This window comes from Diceros bicornis, chromosome 25, assembly GCF_020826845.1.
Source record: "Diceros bicornis minor isolate mBicDic1 chromosome 25, mDicBic1.mat.cur, whole genome shotgun sequence".
Taxonomy (NCBI): domain Eukaryota; kingdom Metazoa; phylum Chordata; class Mammalia; order Perissodactyla; family Rhinocerotidae; genus Diceros; species Diceros bicornis.
The window spans coordinates 18,724,728-18,745,805 of NC_080764.1; the positions used below are offsets into that span (position 1 = coordinate 18,724,728).

The 21,078-nt window shown below is 42.9% G+C and overlaps 1 protein-coding gene across 2 annotated transcripts in view; it reads left to right on the forward strand.

Moving 5' to 3' along the window:
* Nucleotides 1–6,584: 6,584 nt before the first annotated feature.
* APPL2 (adaptor protein, phosphotyrosine interacting with PH domain and leucine zipper 2) overlaps nucleotides 6,585–21,078 on the forward strand; it is a 53,373-nt gene continuing 38,879 nt past the window's right edge. The window contains exons 1-2 of one of the 2 annotated variants that reach the window (XM_058568523.1): nucleotides 6,585–6,760; nucleotides 13,202–13,300. In XM_058568523.1, the coding sequence (XP_058424506.1) occupies nucleotides 6,707–6,760; nucleotides 13,202–13,300 (153 nt within the window). In that variant the 5' untranslated portion in view covers nucleotides 6,585–6,706. The remainder of the gene's footprint in view (nucleotides 6,761–13,201; nucleotides 13,301–21,078) is intronic. The other variant, XM_058568522.1, reaches the window with a different exon arrangement.

Below are 21,078 nucleotides of genomic sequence, written 5' to 3' on the forward strand. Positions count from 1 at the left end.
TCTCTTTAATTAGCTGCCATCATTAGACCAGAAGCTCCCTTGGAGGCAGGAAGCCCATGTCTCTTTTACATTATTGAACCTACAATATCTTGCTTAGAGTTTGGAACAAAGTACATGCTTAATTAACAGGCATTGAATTGAAGTTTACGGACCACAGAAGTGATATTTCAGCCAAGCTTCAGAATATGAATTTGTTAAGTGGCTCATGGAGGGAAGGGCATTTGGGGCCGAGGGAAACAATCTCAGCAAAGACACATGCATGCCCAACAGTATATTTTCAAGGACTACAATGACCTTCATATGGTAGGTGTGCAAAGGGTCGTGGCAGGAGATGACATCAGCATGGTAATCAAGGGCTAGACCATGCAGGGCCTTGTGTTTCTGCTAAGGAATACAGACGTGACACTGTAGGCAATGGGAAGCCACTGAAGGAGGCCTCCAAAGAGTTTGCAGTAAGAACGTATTCCGGAGACAGGCTGCTTGGATTGGAATCCCACCTCTGAAATTAGCTAACTGTGGATAAGTTCTTTAAGCTTCCTAGGCCTCAGTTTTCTCATATTTAAAGTGAGGATTATAACAGCAAATAACCAAGGAGGTTTTGGATAAGACGCCAGAAGAGAATACAGGTAAAAATAATTAATATAGTATCTGGCACACGGTAACAGCTCAATCAGTACCCACTTGCTGCTATTATTATTGCTCTTATTATCACCAAAGAGTTTTAAACAACAGAGTGACATGATCAAATTTGTATCTTGAGTGAAAGTCAAAAGCCAGTCCCCCCCGTGAGATGAATATTCAGAACTGAGGAGGCTCTTTTCTCTTCTTTCCCTGTTTTCTTGTTTTCCATGGTGGTCTCTCAGACCTGAAGGACTCCAAACCAACTTGGAGGACTTCAGTTTCCTCTCTTAGCTCCCACGGACTGGCTGTAGGGAGACAAAGTAAATGAAGGGACAGTCAGTGAAATACAGCCTGATGTCACAGGAGTCTCAGGTGGAGAAAACAGGAATAGTCATTCAATCAACAACCATTTGAAAAGCATTTGCTGTAGGCCAGACACTATGTAGGCTCCTGGGAGGTAAGGGGAGAGGGATCCTAAGGTCAACCAGCCTTAGGCTTCCTACTGAGCAGGCTTCCTTCTTCTTTTTGGGGTGCAGTGGGCACAGTTCTGGCCTTTGGAACCTTAGCTCTATGTCATTTGTTTGAGCCTCAGTTGCAGCATCTGTAAAATGGGGATATTAATACTTATGCCTCATCTTCTCATGCCCCAAGATGACTTTATCAGACGCTTTCCTCTCTCCTCCAACCTCCAGTACCCTCTCACCATCCTTGCTTTAAACATATGGCCTTGCTTCTTCTTTCACTGAGAAAATAAAAGCAATCAGAAAAGAACTTCATCCTCCTCCATGTAATCTACCAACCTACTGTCACATGTGTCAATCTGAATGCACTGTCCTTGCCTCTATCTCCATCACGTGTAATTTGGATCCCACCTCTTTTTGTCTGCTCAAGACTGTGCTCCTCCAATTGTCATGTCACTCTCCTGTGTCCTCAATTTTTTCCCCCACTCTATTGGATCATTCTCATCTGTATACAAATAATCTAAGAAATACAGTCTCCTCACCCCTCAGTCTTCCAGACTTTCATGTTTTCTTTAAGCTAATTGAAGTTAGATTCCTGTCATTTGCAACTGAAAAAGTCCTGATTAATACAATAGATAGGTCCCTATGGAAACAGCTTGTGATAGGAATTATCATTCTCATATCATAGAGAAGTAAAATGAGGCTCAGAAAGGTTAAATAAATTGCTCAAAGTCTGCAACTTCTCCTAGCTTAAAATAAGAAAGCAAACCAAGAAACCCTTCCTTATTCATCATCCTCTGCAGTTACTTCCCCTTCAATCATCGCCTTTATTGAAAAACCTCTTGAAAAAAATGTCTTCATTTGTCTTCCCTTCACTGCTCTTGAACGTACCTCATCTTGCTTTCAAATGAAACTCTTCTTACCAAGGTCTTTTACCAAGTTTACCAATGACCTTCAAATTGGCAGATTCAAAGTTCAACCTCCAGTCTGACTTGATCCCTCAGCTGCCTTTGACATAGTAGATCAATCCTTTTCAAAACAGTTTACTCGCCTGGGTTTTAGGATGGTATTGCTTCTAATTTTCCTACTCATTAGGCTTCTAGGATGGTTTAATAGTCTCCTGATTTTCCTCATACCTCATTAGCTGCTGGAACTTTCTTGGGGATCAGTCCTCCAACCTCTCCTCTTTCCTATCTGTACTCAATCCCTAAGAAATTTCATCCACTCCTATGATTTAAATACTACTCACTTGCTAGTGAACTTCCAGACTTATACTCTCAGCCCTTGTCTCTCCCCCAAACTCCAGAGTGGCATATTCAAGTACCCATGTGACACCTCTACTTGGATGTCTAAAAAGCATCTCAAACAGCATGGTTGATGCCACCACCACCAACCTGCTCCTCCCCTAGTGTTTCCCATCTCAATAAATCACAGGACCGTTTTCCCACATGCTTTTTCTCTTTCTCTCACACCCTACATCCAGCATATTCTCTCAGGTCTACTTTCAAAATATGTCCAGGTTTCAACTACTTCTCACCATTTCTACCACTACCCTAGACTTTGACCTAGACCTTGAAATTTCTTGCTCCAGTGATTGCAATAGCTTCCTCAGAACCCAGAGAGATTCTTTAAAAATGTAAGTCGGGGGCCGGCCCTGTGGCTTAGCGGGTAAGTGCGCGCGCTCCGCTGCTGGTGGCCCGGGTTCAGATCCCGGGCGCGCACCGACACACCGCTTCTCCGGCCATGCTGAGGCCGCGTCCCACATACAGCAACTAGAAGGATGTGCAACTATGACATACAACTATCTGCTGGGGCTTTGGGGGGGGGGGGGAAGGGAGGAGGATTGGCAATGGATGTTAGCTCAGAGCCGGTCTTCCTCAGCAAAAAGAGGAGGATTAGCACGGATGTTAGCTCAGGGCTGATCTTCCTCACACACACACACAAAAAAATGTAAGTCGGACCCTGTCACTCAGCTCTCATATTTAGAACAGCTTCCTGCTATATTTAGACCTTTAGTCCTTCTCATGGACTAAAGGTCCTCTGTGATCTGGTGCTTGGCACCTCTTCAAGCTCATCTCCTCCCATTCTTCCCTGCCTCACTCTACTCCAGCCACACTGGCCTTTCTGCACTTCCTCAAACTAGTCAGCCTGTGCCTGCCTCAGGGCCTTTCCACCTGCTCTTCCCTTCAGGCTTGGCTTGCCTGCTAACCTTATTCAATTCTCAGCTCCAATGTCGGCTACCTCCACAAATCCTTCCTGATTATCCCCACTTCCCATCATTCTCTCTTCCTTTACTAAACATTATCATATGCTTATCAATTTGTATTTGTTTATTATTCTCTCCCTAGTAGAATATAAACTCCATTAAGGCAGGGACTTCTGTTTGCTTCAGGCTACATTCTCAGCCTCTAGAGGAGCATCTACCATATAGTAGATGCTAAATAGTGAATGCCTGAAAAAACTCAGAGCACTATAGTATCAAATGAAATGAGATTCGTGAAATCACTTTTTAAACTCTGGAGTACTAACGTGTAAGAAATAGTAACATACATTACATTTTAATAAGTATTTGTCAAGCAACTCCTTTTGTTCTAGGTAATGTACTAATCACTATAATTACAGAAATAAGAAGACAAAGTTCCTGCTCACTCTAGCTGGAAGGTCAAGGGTGGGAACAAATAGAGATGTTATTCTAGAATTATCTATCCAAGTGCTATGGAAACATACAGAAGGAAAGGAAGATTTATTTTGCTTGGGGGTATGGGAATGAATGAAGGCTTCACAAAAAAAGTCACATTAAGCTGTGATTTGAAGGTTGTGTTTGGGCTTGTCAGACAGAGAAGCAGGAGAAAGGGCATTGTGGGCAAAGGAAAGAATCCCAATGTGCATACAATGTGGGTACTCTACTATCCAGTTTGCTAAGCATCTTCTCAAAACAGATGCCTTCCTCATTCCTACTTTCCTCTCTCACTCCCAGAGCCCCAGGCTTTCTCCGACCCAGCCCTCCTGAGTACCTGTTTGTTTTTCACTGTGTCCTTCTCCCAGTTGGTCTTCAATGGGTAAAAGGCTACAGCCAGAGAGTTCATCCTTTCTCTCCCCAGAGGACACGACAACTCTAAATTGTTCATCTTTATACTTCTTGTGCCCAACCTCACAACTGTCCAAGGATTTCAGATACAGTTGGGTGGATGTTTAAAACCCACCCTCATAATAGTTTAATAGGGGCAGATACTTTTTAATGAAACATTTTAAAATTTTCTCATGTTTACGTAAAAATTCCTCGTACATAGTTTCTCACAGATTGTTTAAGAGGAAGACATTTGGCTTTAGAATTTAAATGAGAGTCATAATAAAGACAGCAAAATATTAGTCGTGAAAGACAGGAAAATAAGGGGAGACAGTGCTTAACATTGAATACTCTATATTTATTAAATGAATGAATGGTTGGATGAATTAGTGAATGAAATAAATTAACAGTTTACAAATGTGTTGTATTCTCAGAGTTACTTTTGTAACTTAGTTGTTTTGATTTTGGGATGCATTTTCCCACACAATGTTATAAATGATACTTAAGTGCTGAGAAATCCCACTAAGGTTATTTAGTCTGTAGTGTAGCAGTAAAACACAGAAAAGTAATGGCATTGTGTAAGAACATGGTTTAAACAATTTTGAATACTGGTATTTGAGGAAAAGTAACTTTAATTAGAAGACGAGGTGGCACATGAAAAATGTGGCGATTCCCAAAGGGATTTCTGAGCTCTAGTGGGAACAGATGAGCATGTCATAAACAGCAAACATTGTGTTTGTTATCATGTGTCACGGTATTCAGAATAAAAGGAAGGTGACATGCTATGCTCTTGAAAGGCTTACTATTTACAGTGGGAGTAAAGACCTACACATAGAAAGAAAAGGCACTATGGCTAAGGCATGTTGGATGACAATCAAGGTCATGGCTGTTCAGAGAAGGGAGTAATCTTTAGGGCCAGGAAGGAGGAAGGAAAAGCCTGGGTCTGGCCTTGTGGAAAAGGATTTCAGTCAGGAGAGAGCTGAGAGAGTGTACGAGGTGAAGTTAACTGAAATGATCCTTGATAGAAAATACAGGAAAAGGAAGAAACATGGCGTGCGCATGTTTCTATCCAAGAAGAAGAAAGAGGGTCTGCCCCGGGGCGAAGCGGTTAAGTGCGCGCTGTGCTGCTGCTGGGCCGCGGTTTGGATCCCTGGCGCGCACCAACACGTCGCTTGTCAGGCCATGCTGTGGCGGCATCCCATATAAAGTGGAGGAAGGTGGGGCACAGATGTTAGCCCAGGGCCAGTCTTCCTCAGCAAAAAAAGAGGAGGATTGGCATGGATCTTAGCTCAGGGCTGATCTTCCTCACAAAGAAAAGAAGAAGAAGAAGAAGAAAGAATATGATGGCGAAAACGATGCTGGATGACTTCCCCCTGGAGGCCATACAATGGCTCAGGAAAGGTTGGTGCTGCCTAGCGTCAACTGGCAACAACAGCCTTGGAGTTTTCAAGTGATCAGGTAGACTGTAATCAGACTTTCAGAGGTGTCTGCAATTCAGATTGTGCCTTAATATACCTAGATATTTCTACAGAACATAGAATTTGTATAATTTTATGATACCCTGCCTGTTGATTTTGGTGACGTGTCCTATTGGATAAATCTTACTGATTCCTAAAGAAGGAACTTCTGTAACCCTTGCCTTTGGTATAAAAAGAAGTGGAGTTTCATTTGCCAGTATCCCCAGCGCCCCCTCCCCCGCTTTCCTTCCTTCTCTTCTGGCTTTCATTAACTGTTTGACCCTGACCAACTCACTCCACTCCCTGGGTCCCCTCTTCTTATCTCTAAACGACAACACTGAACTAGATCATCTAACCCTTCCAATCTACAAACGGGATTATGAAATTTTCCAAAATGACAAAACACAACATACCATGAGGACGAGACCTAATTATATTGCCTAAACCAAATAGTTGTGGCTTCCCAAATGGTTACTTCTGAATATCACAGATGATTCACTTATCCATTTTTTTCTAGCATCAGGTGACCTTCCTGCTCTCAGAGCTGTTCCAGGGGCGCTGAGATTTATCTAGAAAGAGTGGTGTGGGAAGTAGTTTTCCTTCCGTTAAAAAAGTGGCGAGAGTCACAGCAGCCAAATCTGTTCGCTCCTATCTCCTTCGATTCAAAAGTTTTCTGGGTCTGGGGAGCCACAAATAGATAAAACCTTATCAGTCCGCCCTGGAGTTCCCCTTCTTGGGCTGTATTTGCATTGACCGGTACAAGCACCCAAGCTCCGGAACCGCGGAGCTGAACACCCCACGCGCTGGCCCGGAGGGTCTGCGGGGCCCGCAGGCGCGGGCGCGCCGGAAGTGGGACCGCCACACTTCCGGTGGTCGGCCGGGCGCTCGCCACACTTCCTGTTGATGCGGCCCCCGCCAAGGGCTGGGCGGAGAGGAGGGCCGGCGGGAGGGCGGCGGCGGCCACTGGCCAGGCGTGAGCGTGCGCGGGGCGGCCGCGGGCACGGAGCGTCCGCCTCGTCGCCTGAGCCTGGAGCAGCCTCGGCAGCCGCGACTCCCGCCCTCCATCCTTCCACCGGCCCTCGGCCCTGCCGTGCGGCACCATGCCCGCTGTGGACAAGCTCCTGCTAGAGGAGGCGTTGCAGGACAGCCCCCAGGTACCTCCCGCCGCTCCGGTCTCCCTCGCGGCCGAGGAGGCCCCTCCAGCCCCGCGGGGAGGCAGGGAGTAGCAGGGCCCCGGCGGAGGCGAGGACGGAGTGCGCCCGGCCCTGGCCTGAGCCCGGGACACTCAGGAGGGGACATCCCTCAGGCAGAGCCGGAGAGCTCTGGGACACCCCCGCGGCCGGAGCCTTTGCGTCCTGACCTCTTTTCCCGGCAGCTGAAACTGGGGCTGCCCGGCCTCACCTCGGGCTCCACCACTGAGCAGCTGAGTGCCTCGGGCAGATAGTTTCATCTTTTCGTGCCTCAGTTTTGTAATCTGTAAAATAGGGATAATAATTGTACCTGCCTCTTCGAGTCGTTAGAATTAAATAAGGAAATGCCAGTAAAGTTGTTAGCGGACAGTGTCTGATAACAGAGTAAGGGGTTAATCTTATTTATTATTATTACTGCTACTCCTGATGTGATGGGACCTGGTGGATTTAAGGCCATAATGGGAGGCAGGGCCTGGATCTCTTTCCCAGCGGTACCAGGCCTCCCTTTGGCCCTCTTTTCCCATTTGTGAAGAGAAGATTACAATACCTGCCCCATTTGTCGCACTGGAGAACTTCATTAGCACACTGGTGAGAGGCAAGTCCTTTGAGCTCTGCGGATGAAAGCTGATGTGTAAATAGAGCAAATGAGTGCAGAGGGCCTTAGTTCATAATTCAGTGCACCTTTCCCCGGGGAACCTTTGTTCTCCTTCATTAACCTTTCCCCAGCTTCATATCTGCTCTCGTGGTTCTGCATCCCTGAGTTATTCCAATAAATCTCTTGATTCCCTACTGTCTTGACTCTTAAACAATTAGAATGAGATTAACCTGTTTCCTTGCACAGTTTCATTTCTCTCTTTGGTTCCTTCCCTTTTTCTTAGTGATTGTCCTCCCAGGACGATCCTACACCCACTCTGTGTCTTTCCAGTTCAGAATAAGTAGTCAGAAGGGCTGTGTGCTTAGTAGCCTTGAGCCCGTTTCTTTGTGTTCTTCCTTACACGTAGGCAAGTAAGAAAAAGTAAGCAAGCTGTGATTTTTTTTTAATTGGTGTCCACTGGTCTGATCAACTTTTCAAAGGCCTCTTTGAAGTCTCTAGACTACTGGCATTTTAGTGGGACCAAAGCCCTTGGTAGAAGTCATTTCATCCATCCTCACATATATTGTCTGGGATCTGAAGATAATTAGAATTTCTAATGATATCATTTTGAACAAGGATTTGCGTTTGCATTGTAGTTGGAGAAACTGAGGCTCAATGATATATTGCTTTCCTAACAACATGGTGATGGCTGAGCCAGGTTAGAGAGGTTGCACTGATTCTCCATGTTGCCCTCACCAATGAGTCCCAGTCTGAATTTTTGGCTCTCCCATAAATGAATATGGACTATTTCTGAGTGGTTTACTGTATTTGCTCAGCTGTGAGGAAGCAGGAAGAGGACTGGCAAACAAGTCAGGAGACCTGTGTCCTAATTCTGGCTGTAACACTGACTTACCATGTGATTTGGGCAAGTCGCTTGTCCCCACCTTGTGACCGTTTTCTCATCTGCAGAATGAAGGACATGGAGCAGATTATCTTTAAGGGTCTTTACAAACTTAAAATTCTATCATATCTGCATGGTTTATGATTTTGAGCTTGTGTGTGGAAGAGGAGAGTTAGAAGCATTGTCATTCCTATTTAATGTTCTTAATGTAGGGAATTTGTCATTGCTTTTGAGACTTGGATGTCACCCTACGAGGGTTCTTGGTGAGGTTGTTGAATGGAAGCTAACTTGCAAGAAGGTCTTTGATAATCATCAGAGCATATTTATTTAGCATTCTTGTGTGGGGCATGTGCCTAACTTGGCTTTACTCCCAAGTAGACTCAGACGTGGAACTGGAAGGAATCTAATCCAATTCCTTAGTTTTATGTGTAAAGAATGAAAACAATAGCAAACACCTGTATCACGCATGCATTTTATGTGCCAGGCACTGTTCTAAATGTTTTACCTGTATTAACTCACTTAATCCTCCCAACAATCTTATGAAGTAGGTTCTCTATTAAAATTACCAAGGAGCACAGAAGTTAAGTAACTTGGCCCACGTTATACACTGGAACCAAGGCAGTCTGCCTGTAGCCCAGCTACCTAGCACTTGGCTTTTGTGTCCTTGGTGACCTAAAGTGTTGTATCACTAGAAGGAAAAGATCCTAAGAAACTGTCTACTGTTTGTTTCCTCTAGTTTTATGTAGAGTAGTTATGAGGGTTGCTCCAGTAACCTGGTTGCGCAGGGTTTGTTAAATGGACACAAGAGCTTTTGTGTTTGAACTCAGTGACCCAAGAAGAGCTGACTAGCAGTTGACTGACCTTAGACACATCTGTTCACTTCCCTCTTTTTATTACTGGGCGACGTTTAAGACTAGTCTGCGTGCATACACGTGTCATTTCTGGTTGCCTCTGGTACATGAGAGGCAGAATGTTTTAGGGATTGAGATGCTCGTCTCCATGGCTGTTTGCGAGCCTCTGCTCCTATCCAGGTGCTGCTAGGTGCTGGGAAGGTAGTGACACACAAGATAAGAGTGCCTGCCCTCCACTGGTTCACAGTCTGTTCCGGAAGACAGATAAGGAAAGCAGCAGTTCCAGTACTGTGGGAATACTGCTGTGATAGGAGCACAGGTGCAGCTTCGAGCTGCTGCCGCTCATACTTCAGGGGCTTGTTCTCTTGTGTGTAAGTAGTGTGCTTTTCAGAGAAGGTGAAGACAAAAGCACTTTGCTTGCTGTTTTGTTTTGATTTTTGTTTTTTGTTTGTTTGTTTCCTTTGCAGTTGGCATAACTGAAGCATAGAAAAATTAGACTTAGTTCTGAGATTATGCAATGAGTGGTCCAGCTGGGAACAGCCCTTTCTGACCAAACCAGGCCTGTCTTACTCAAGCAAGATGCCTCAAAACCTAACCTAGTGGTTATGTCTTCATTGCAAAGGGGTTTTGTCCTGCTGTTCTCTTTCTTTATAACACATTTTTCCATTCACTAGGCTTGGTTCTCCCTGCGCCAAACTATGAGTATAAGAACTTTGTTTTTACCTTAAAAAAATATGCATATGAGATATATATATACTTATATATGATAAATATATAATTTATGTATGTATTTTTACAATCAGAGCTATTAAAATTGTACCATTATACAATTAGATGCTGTTCTTGAGAGTAAAAAATGTCTAGGACTATTTTATTAGGTAACACCCAGTTCCTTTACTCTAAGATAGAGGGATGATGTGGAGCTGAGGCTGTACCCATAGGGTGTTTGGTTTTGTTTTTCTGGCCAGGTATACTCTTGAGAGTGTAGGGTAATAGAAAAAGAATGGAATTCAGATTCCAGTGATTCTGCCACTGTTACCGTGGGCGAGTTACTCAATCTCTCTGAGCTTGTGTTTTGACATGTGTAAAATTAGAATAGAAATAGTTACTTAATGGAATTTTTATGAAGAGTAAATAACATATGTAAAGTGTCTTCATGCCTGTATGTCATAGTAGCTCTATAAATGATTGCTTTTATTGTCTTTATAAGTAATGTGCACCAATGTCTTTCTGACTTTTTTGTTGAATTTTTGAGCAGCTGGTGTACCTTTGCCTGGTCCTTGGTTGCATTCCTTCTTTGTATCTCAGAACATTCCTCTTGTTCCAAATATAGAGTTAAGCAGATGTGGAGGTGATAAATGTGGATATCAAAACAGTGTATGAGATAGCTGGGAATATTTTTTGAGGGGTGATCATGGCCTAGTTAAATTAGAAGGGGAAGACGGGAGTTTTCTTGTCAGTTCTAATGAGTGTCATGGTAAACATGGCGAGAGCATAAAGAAAAAAAACAAACCAACACTTGCGATGTAGTGCTTTGACAGTTATCATAGATGAGAGCATGACAGTAGGATGACCAAAGAGAAGCCAGCTCCAGGACTGTGGGCTGTGGACCAAAGAGTGTGCCTGCTGATAAAATTCACCCCGCCAGGTGATGGATGCAGTGGAGGAAGCATGGCCATTGGTGCCAGCCAGACCTGGATTTACATCCCAGCCCTGCTGCTTCCCAGCTGTGGGAGATTGAGCAAGTTTCATAAACTTAATGAGCCTCAGTTTCATCATTTGTAAAATGGGGTTAATGTAGCCATGGTATCTACCTCATAAAGTTGTTGGAAGAATTAAATGAAATAACAAGTATTTAGTGCTCAGCATAGTGTCTGACACATAGGAGGTACAGAGTAAATGGTAGTTTTAGTTTACTTTCTGTTCTCTTTGTGGAGGACATTTACATGAGCCCTCTCTTCATCTTCTCATTTGCTGTTCCATTTTATTCCTAGGATTATTAAAAACAATAAATAGGACTTGGCTAAATGGACATCAGTAGCACCTAAAAATTAAATATCCTCAATCCAGTTGTATCACTCTTTCCTGCCCATTCTCCTAGACATATTAGTTACAGCAAAGAAAGCTACCAGAATCGTAATAAACATTGGTGGGCTCCTACAACCTTGGCACCGTGAATACAAAAAGGTCCTCTAGTATTAGATGATATTTATAAATAACTGTATGGATAACAGTATTGCTGTGGTGTTGAAATGAAATCATACATGTAAAACCCTTAGTGCCAGTATATAATAAGCAAAGTTCATTATCTTCTTCATTATCAATATCATCTGCTATCAGTATATGTCAGGCACTCGTAGGCACTTTATGTACATTCCTTATCTCCATTGTTTTCTGCAAGTTAGTGTTAGAGCCTGAATTTGGATCCTGGACTGGCGTGGTCCCAAGATGATCCCAGATCCTTTGAGAGGCCCAGTAGACTATAAGCTCCTGGAGAACAGAGAGTCAGTTCTCATCACCTTTGAATCTCAGTTCCCAGCACAATGTTTCATCAAATATTGGATGAAGGCAGAGATGCATACATGAATGAATGAGTATAGACTGATAGACCACCCAGTGTAGGTTCTGAGAATCTCTTTTAACAATCTTTTTTTTTTTCTTCAAAGACATAGCATATTTTAAAGAGATGTAATGAGGAATTCTAAACCAATGTTTTTCACCTACTCATTGACATCCATTAATCCATTAATGGGTTATGAGTCCCAGCCATGATTTTTGTTTTGTTTGCATTCCTGTCCTTCTGTTGATAAGGAGTGGTACTGGAGAGAGTACATTAGTCTCAGAGCAGGTATTTTTAGCCTTAACGACCTCAGGCAAAGCCAGGATAAACATATATTGCTATGAAGTGCACCAGAGTTTGCAAAACAAAACCAGGAGTAGAATGATCCATATGCCACAGTTCCTCTTCCAGTTTGTTGGGGGTGTTTTGGGGGCAGTTATTGCTCTCTTACCTGAGGTAGGTTAGAACAAGAAAGAAGGAATTGAAATTCATTTCCAGGGAAATAATGAGCCTTAATTGATTGTTCTTTGTAAAGTGCTTTGGTGTTACCTCATTAAAGCCATTTCTGTAGCTTACTCTTCATTCTATGCCTAATGGTTTATTTTCTGAAATAGACATCCCATTATCATTAATATAGTGTTTTAAATTCCCACTGTGCTGAACACATTAACGAAAGTCCCTTGAGTAGATTTGGTCTCTTACGTGATGCCTTGATACTTCTTCAGACACCATCCAATATATAAATATTTGTTTAGTGCTCAGCTTGTCAGGCACTACGCACGAAAATGATAGGAAATACCTTTCATCTAATGACATGGCTCAGCTGCTCTTGGAGCAGTGAGTAGTTAGTCTTTCTGAAGGAACTAAGCTAGCATTCTTGTTAAGTTGCTTTTTGAGTTTTGTGCCCAGAACTACCGCCAGTGGACCCAGGGTACATGAAATTTCCTAGCTTGAAAATTGGTTGAATAAAATATGACAAAAGACATGGAAATTGACTGTAGTATCTTAAGAGGAAGGAATGATACACTCTTATAAGACGTCCAAGATTGCAGAAAACCAGACAGATGGTTAACTGCTGAGATGATGCCGTGCTGGGTGCCCACACCCCAGGTACACATACAGGCCTGACGTTGAGATCAGTTTATGGGCTTAAAGGGAGAGGCTGCCCTTTTAACCCTTTTTCTATTGGATGGACTTTACTAGTGCTTGGGGAGAGGCTCAAGTTGAGACAGGTAATAGCCCTTAAGTCTTAAGCTTTTAAAAATTGGCTTTCCTTCTTCAGCCCTAATACTAAAATTGTATTCAGTTTGCCCTCACACGGTAGTCTAAAGGTTTAGGAAAAGAGTTCTAAATTAAAGCTCCGGGAATCAACTTGTACTAGTATTATCAATAAAAGAATAAAGCCAGAGAAGCGGCAGTTTCCCTCCCCGTTTCTGTGCGTGTGTGTGTGTGTTTTCTACCTCCTTTTTAACTTTTACACTTAGAAATAAAATTGACCTCTTTTCTTCTGTTTTTGCAGACTCGCTCTTTACTGAGTGTATTTGAAGAAGATGCTGGCACCCTCACAGATTATACCAACCAGCTGCTCCAGGCCATGCAGCGTGTCTATGGAGCCCAGGTATCCCGCTGGCCCCTCACCTGGAGAGGAGCAGAGAGGGGCCTCTCTGCCCTCGTCTTAAACTTCTCTCAGGAGGTTAAGAGATTTGACTCAGGACAACACCATTTAAAATTTTGAAATAAAATCACAGTTGTTTTTCTCACTTCTATGCACCTCAAACAACTGAGGACAGTTTGTTTTCATTGCTTAAGAAAGAGGGTAATTTTCCTGTAACTAGTAGAGAGGGACCATATAACTGCTTTTAATTTTTTTAAAAAATTCAACGCCAAAGGGAAACATTTGAGTCTCCCCTTCCTACTTGTGAATGAGTGGGTTCAGTATTCTGCGGCATGCTCTTTGTCTTTCTTATAAATGGGCAGTCCTAGATGTCAGTGCAGGCGAGTAGAGATGTTTTTTCAAGTGCTTCCTCTGAAAAAACTTGAGTCACAGTTCTGAAACTATGGGGTGGCTTCTTTGTTTTGAGGAACAAATATCTCTGGCTTGTAAAACCATGGAAAATAAGTTGCTGAGTAGCAAAAGTGAATCTTTTTAAGATCAAGAAGTGCCCATATATGTTATACTTTCTAAGAGAAGACATGAGTTACTTAAAAATAAAATTCATTGTTACACATCAGAATATTATGGCAACTGATACTTTTCATTATTGATTCCTTGCTGACTTAAATCTGTACGTGTTAGTGTATTTATTTTTTTCATTGATGATCTCTAAAGAAATACCTCATTAGTATATAATAATATATTAGTAATCATGTGTAGTTCATTTATTATAGAGCTCTTAATATTCATATGTAATCACTTATTATCATCATTGTTTTATTAGTCATTCATTCATACCATATATGGGAAAAGAGTCCTTGCCGTTAGGTTGGGAAACAGACAAAACAGTTATCAAAGAGAGTTGGATGTGCTAGGAGAGGAGGGTCACCTAATCCAGAGGAATTGTGCTGGGCACCCAAAAGGAGGGTGATTATGATCGTCGAGATTTATTGAATATGTAATAGCTTCTAGGCACAGTTTCAGGGACTTTTACGTGGCTCACTTCATTTAAATTCTCCAACAACTCTTTGAGGTGGGTATTGTTGTTATTATCCTCATTTTGTAGGTCAGGAGACTTAAGGATTCCGATAATGAGTAACTTGTACAAGTCTACCCCATTAACACATGGCAGAGCAAGTCAGCCTGAAGCCAAAGCCTAAACTCTGTAACTGCTAAGCAGGGGATGGTGGCCTGAAGTAGAGACGTGCAGTGCAAATGGGAAAACGGAGGAATTTCAGAGGTACTGAGGAGGTGGATTGGTGATTGATTGAATGTAAAGGGGTCGAGTAGGTGATGGGTGATCAAGGTCTGTAACTGGAACATCAAAGTGGACAGCTGGGTGAACACAGGAAGAGGAGCAGGGTGTGTGTGTGTGTGTGTGTGTGTGTGTGTGTGTGTGTGTGAGCGTGCACACATCATTCCCTCTTGAAAGGGTGATTTATGGTGTCCATGGGACATCGAAGTGGGGGAAAGAGATCTTGTTGAAAGTTCACATTCCAGAGTTCAGGCTGGAGATAGAGATTTGCAAACAAGTGTACTTTCTTAAATTTTATTTATTTATTTATTTTTCCCCCAAAGCCCCAGTAGATAGTTGTATGTCATAGCTACACATCCTTCTAGTTGCTGTATGTGGGACGCGGCCTCAGCATGGCTGGACAAGCAGCGCGTCGGTGCGTGCCCGGGATCCGAACCCGGGCCACCAACAGCGGAGTGCGCGCACCCAACTGCTAAGCCACGGGGACGGCCCACAAGTGTACCTTCTTAATTGGAACTAATTTTAACCACCAGAAGAGTCATGTGCTCATTTGTGATTTTGCTTGTTTGTTTTGCTAAGACATTCAGAAAAGGGGACATGCTTTGTCAATTTCTTTTAAACCCTATTAATTTATATTGAATGTTTTTGTATTTTTCCCCATTCAAAATTTAAGAAAGTAGAGGTTTTTTTTACTGGGCTTATAGCTGAAGTTGCTTGCTATTCAGTAATTTGAATATTGTCATTAAATGATCTGTCTCCTGTTTAAGGTTTAAGAGCCCCAAGATTTAAGGGACTGTGTCTCTGCCACTCCCGAGAGTCTCTGTTCTGCCTTTCCATGTCTGTCAGAATCATTTACTTGGAGATGTCCAAACACTCTCTCATGCATTTTTTCTTTTGAGCCAGAAAGCTACGTGTTGCCAAAATTAAGTGGGTCTTGCATTCCGAGAGGCTGTAACGGCTTTTAATTCACACCACATGATCATCACATGGGTTCTCCTACTGTCCAGAATGCCTTCCTCCTGCATTGGGGTTTCCTGCAGCAGAGGCCAGCGAGAATGTCTGGTTAGTGCTGCCAAACTCAGCGAGCGACACATTCAAGCAGTGGTCAGTGGCATTCAGATCAGCTGGGTCAGGGTCAGTTGGTTTTTCAGGTTTGTTTGAAGGCTTAGGTGTTTTGTTTCTTTTTAATTAAAAAAGAAAACTTTTCTGACTCCTCTTGTGTCAGTTTGTTTATATATATATATTTATGTGTGTGTTTATGTATACACACAGATACACGTATTTATGTATGTGTGTGTATATATATACGCACACATATGCATATATAGTAATACTTCTCAATGTTTTTATTCAACTTTTTTCCCCTAAGTTATGTTTTTTTGGTTTTATTTAATGTGGTTTCTTAAATATTTTATACCTAGACATGTTGAATTAGATTAATAGAATTTTATAATTTCATTTTTAAAAACAGAGTCACTTAGCAAGATGTTGTTTTCATTATTATATTTTAAAAACCAGGTTTATGCTTCTGATAAATGGTAAATATTCATAAAAGATATTTTAAATCAGGCCATGTGGTAAATTTCTGGATTCTGGTATAGTGAATGCCCTTTGGACCTTAGTTTTATAAAGAGGAAGAGCGAGAAAAACTAGAGGAAAGCTCAGTGAGCAGTTTTGCTGATTGTGGCTGGTTTTGAGGAAATTTTACGTTTTATTTGGCTTAAGCGCTAGAATCAAGCTATAGGCTATAAGCTGTTGGCAGCATTTTACAGCAGTCCTGGAGTCACATCTGGGCTCTTAACCGTTAGGTGTGCCTTCGCACGTGGTGGGAACCGAGTGCTCCTTTGTGGGTCATTTGAATGAGGGAAGCTGTGCACATTTCTCATGCATTAACAAAGCAGAGATGGGTTACTTAGAAAGATCTGCTATCTTTCAAACTATGGACTAAAGTTAAAGACTCCCAGTGTCTGAATAGATGCGTATGTATACCTACTCAGTTAAAGCTGCACAAATTTTACATTTGATATACTTCTTTTGATTCTGTATATCTACCATAATTTTGTTTCTTTCCTAGAGAGGTTAAAATTTTTTAAATCTTTTAGAAATGGATTTATTAGTGTCTTACAGTGAAATTTACTTAGGTGATCTTAGTTATCCTCTCAGGTATTGTACTGAGAAAACAGGGGCAGGTCAAATGATGTTCCCAGCAGTGTTAATGAAACCTGGCCTCTCTTGGAAACTGTCTTTCTCCCCCAACAGATGACAAGCCTCTGTAGTTGGTGCCTTCAGTCTAGGTGGAATTTTTTGTTTGTTTTGTTTATTCCTTTTTTTTAAGTAAATTTTGGGTGGAATTTTTGGAGTGAGAACCATGGCTAAGGCTCTTTCAGTTTCCTTCAGCAAAGCAGGCTTACTCAAACATAGCCCCATCCCTGCAGCTGTTGTCCACCAAACCTTCTGGAGTACAGAACTACTGCTCCTAAAAATGGAAAGCCACATTGGAGCTGGGAATAGTATCTTTTCAAATTGGGGTAAGACAGTCAGAGAGGTTAGGAGTAAAATACTTCGGAGGGAAGATATGCATCAATTTGGTGTTATAAAGAAGAAAATATTTTTCTTTAGAGATGATGATACATATATAGTTATCAAACCAAACAAGTTAATGTACCAATTGGGAAACACAATGAGACTAGTGAGCATCCAGGAATGTGAGCTTGTGATGGGGGGAGGGAGAAGGATATGGGAGGCAGACGGGGTCAGAACTGTATATTTTAATGATAAAAATAGTAGCCTCCATTTATTAGGCACATAAATGTACCACATAGTAGGCTAGGCATCTCCCATGTGTAATCTCATTTAGCCTTCACAACAAAGGAGAAGGGTTATTATAGTATGTATTTACAGATGGGGAAACTAAGACTCAGAGAGGTGACGTAGCTTTCCCGTGGTCACACAGCTCATGAGTGACAGAACCAGAATTTGGACTCAGATCTTTGACTCCAAAACCTTCACTCTCACTCTGAACCACTGTGCTGTACTCTTTTGACATACTGGTCTCCAGAAATGGCAACAGAGGCTAAGGAAGTAGGAGCTTTCAAAGGTTGTTCTTGTCACTGTAGAACAACCCCCATTTATCAGCCCAACAGCATTGTGTAGTATGTTAGACATAGGAGCCAATTTCTTTTTGTATCCCAGAGTAACTTCCCAGTTTAATTAGTGTTTATCCATAATTGTTTTAATCAGTACATTTAACAGCCCTGAAAACCTAAAATTGAGATTTATATGACAGGGACTGAGAAGAAATATGCGTGTAATCTCAGGTGTGAGGAAACAGAGAGCCTGAATGGTTTCTGGAAAGAGCTTCAGAGACCTGAGTTCCTGTACTCGGTTTGTATGTGGGATCTACAGTTTTTCCTCCTGCCGGCATTGAAGGCTTTCAAATTGGTATGAAAGGTTCTTCCGGGCTAGGCTCATTCACTTAGGTCTAGGAGTTAAGTGAGTGACCTTGGACTTATCAGATCTGAGTTCCCATCTTGGCCACTTGCTGTGTGACCTTGGGCAAGTCACTTGATTGCCTGAGTTTCCTTATCAGTTAAACAGAGGCCATAATAATAACCATCTCATAGGTTGTTGTGAGGGTTAAATACCTATAAAGTGTTAAAATCAGTCCCTGGCACGAAGAGCTCTTGGTGTTACCGTAACCATCTTCTGAGTCTTATGATAATAATAGTTATGACGGTGCAGTACACTGGGACTGTTATTTGGGTTAAATAGAAGCTCGGTCCTCTGATCCTGACTTTCTTGAAGGAGCAGTCTATACTTGGTTTCTTCACTTCCTTGCTGGATATTTGATACCCACTCCTCAAGCCACCCCAGTCTAGGCTCCATCCCCACCGTGCAGCAGGGGCTGCTTAATGCCTGGTTCACAACCTCTCCCCCCTCAGCCCCTGGACAGCACTTGACGCCTTTAACAATGCCCCCTTGACTATCTTCCTTCGGTTCTGTGACCAAGTCTCTTCCGGGTCTCCTCCTAGTCTCTGCCCATTGTTCTTGGTTGTTCTCCTTTGCTGGCACCCTTTTGCTGCCTGCCGCTTAAGTCTTGGTGTTCTCCAAAATTCCACTGGAATCTTTCTCCTGTTAGTCTCTATTGGTTTCGTAGGCAAGATCACAGTGAAGCCGGGCCCGTTTCAGAATCTATTCTAGTCCTTGTCTTTAGGTCTTTATTCCAAACGGCTTTGGCCTATTGTCACTGTGGAGAGTGAGTTCTCAGCTCTTTCCTGGGCTATTGCATACTCTCCTCATCAGTCTTCCTGTCTGCAGGGAGGTGTCTCCCCCTTTCAGTCCTTCCTCCACCCTGTAGCTAACTTAATCACATCCACACCTCCCTTCCCTCCCTGACTTCAGACGCTCTGTGGCTCCCTGTAACCACAAGGCAGAGGTTAAACTCCTCAGTAAGGCACACAAAGCTTTTCGTGAGCTGAGTATCAGCCTGTTTCTCTAAGCTCGTTTTTGCCTTTTCCAGAATGTGCCTGGCCCTCTACACATCTGAAGACTGCTATGCTGTTCTGCTGCCAGGAAACCCCATCAACCCCTTGCCCTGCCAAATGCCCTTCCTGGCTTTTAAGACTGACTCAAGTCTGAGAAGGAGTCTCTGACACCTTTCCTTTCTTCCCTCTCTCCCTTCCTGGCGAAGGTGCCCTTCACCCCTGTGCCCAGATGCCCTGTACGTGTGGTCAGAGCACTTAAGGTGTAGTGATTGGGGTTCCTTGTCCCTCTGTGAACTGTGAGCTCCAAGAGCAGATTCTTTTTATCTCCAGTGCCCAGCACCATGCCTGGCCCCCCTGAATGTTTGATACATAGGTGTTAAATGAAGGCCTGAATTCGGGACCTCTCCACCTAAACGTCAGCACATCCCAGCTGTACACTTTATTGTCATTGCCCAATCTCTATCCCCTCCTCAGTTCCTTAGCTAAGGCACTATCATCTGTCCGGTCATCCAGGCTGGAGCCCAGTTTTCTTTGCTCCTCCTCCTCCCTCACTCACTACATGCTGGTGGTTTTGCCTCAGGAATACCTCGCAGATCTCTGCCCCCTTCTCCACTTTCTGGTTCAGGCTCAGACCCTTCTCTATCTCTCACTTGACTTCTTCAAATGGTCTCCTGACCTTCCTGCCATTCTCTCCCTTTGGTATTTCCCTTCCACGACAGCCACTCATGATTTTTCTGCTGCTCGTGTCTGATCTTATCTTCCTCCTGCCCAAGTTCCTCAGGGCTTCCCCATTGCGTCCAGAATAATGTCGGAGTCCTCAGCAGGCTTCCCCTTATGGTCTGCCCCAAACACAGCTTTCTACCCTCCGTTCCTCCTGCACTCCTCGCTACTCCCTACGTGCCCCCACCTCAAGGGCTCCGCAGCCAGTGCAACCTGTGACCCCAGCTTTGTGGTAAGCGCTGTGGTGAATGAGCCTTTCACCTACTTGGCTTTAGGCAACATTTCTGACCACATCCTTGGTGTAGATCTAACCAAATGCCGACATTGTGACTTGGACTCTAGCAGATTTCCTCTGCCCCTGCTCCCAGCCTCTCCATGGCTGTTCACCATGGTTGGTGCCGCCCGCAGAGGCCTTTGGATGGTTTCAGGTGACAGTTGCAGTTAGTAAGTGCTCTGTGCCACCATAAGATAAACATTCCTTAGCCAAAAGCTCGGTTTTCCTTTCGGGTTTTGGCGACAGCCCTGGGAGGTTCTGTTTAACATAGGAGATGCTGTCAGTAAACCTTTTGTCAGGTTATCTTTTTTAAGGATTCTTATGAGGCATCAGGTAGCACAGATAGTAGCCAGAGAGCTGTTCCAGAGATGAAAGAAATCTTACTCACAGAACTCCATTTAGAATCTGAATTTTAGGCCACCTCTTCTGCTGGACTATGGCTAGAAAAGTGTGGGATTTATGTTCCTATCTGCGGGCCCTACGAGGCCTGCCCACTGAGTACTAACTAGAGACAGTTTTGGACTTTGGATCCAAATAGCACAGTGTTAAGAACTTGGGCCTTAGGTTTCGAGTCTGGCAGATCTGAGTTGAGTCTTTGCCTTGCCAGGTACTAGCTGTGTGATTTTAGAAAGTTATGATCTTTTCTGAACCTTTGTCTCCTCATTTGTAAAATGAGGATAATAATAGTACCTACCTCATAGGTGCATTATAAGGATGAAATGTGATAATAGATAAACACACGCTTAATGTTTTTGTTTTTATTTTCAAATTAAGGTATTTTATTAGCTGGCTTTACACCTTAAAAAATATGTTGGTTACCAAAGGAACAGTTTCCACTAATTCTAAACTAAGCTTTCAAAAGTTTACATGTTGGAGGAAGAACATTTTTATGCTCAACACAAAATACCTTTGTAATAACCTTCAGCAAATATTAGAGTTAACTAAAATATATCAAGTGCCTAGAAAAGACAATAAATGTTAGCAGCTATCTTTATTATTATTATTACTA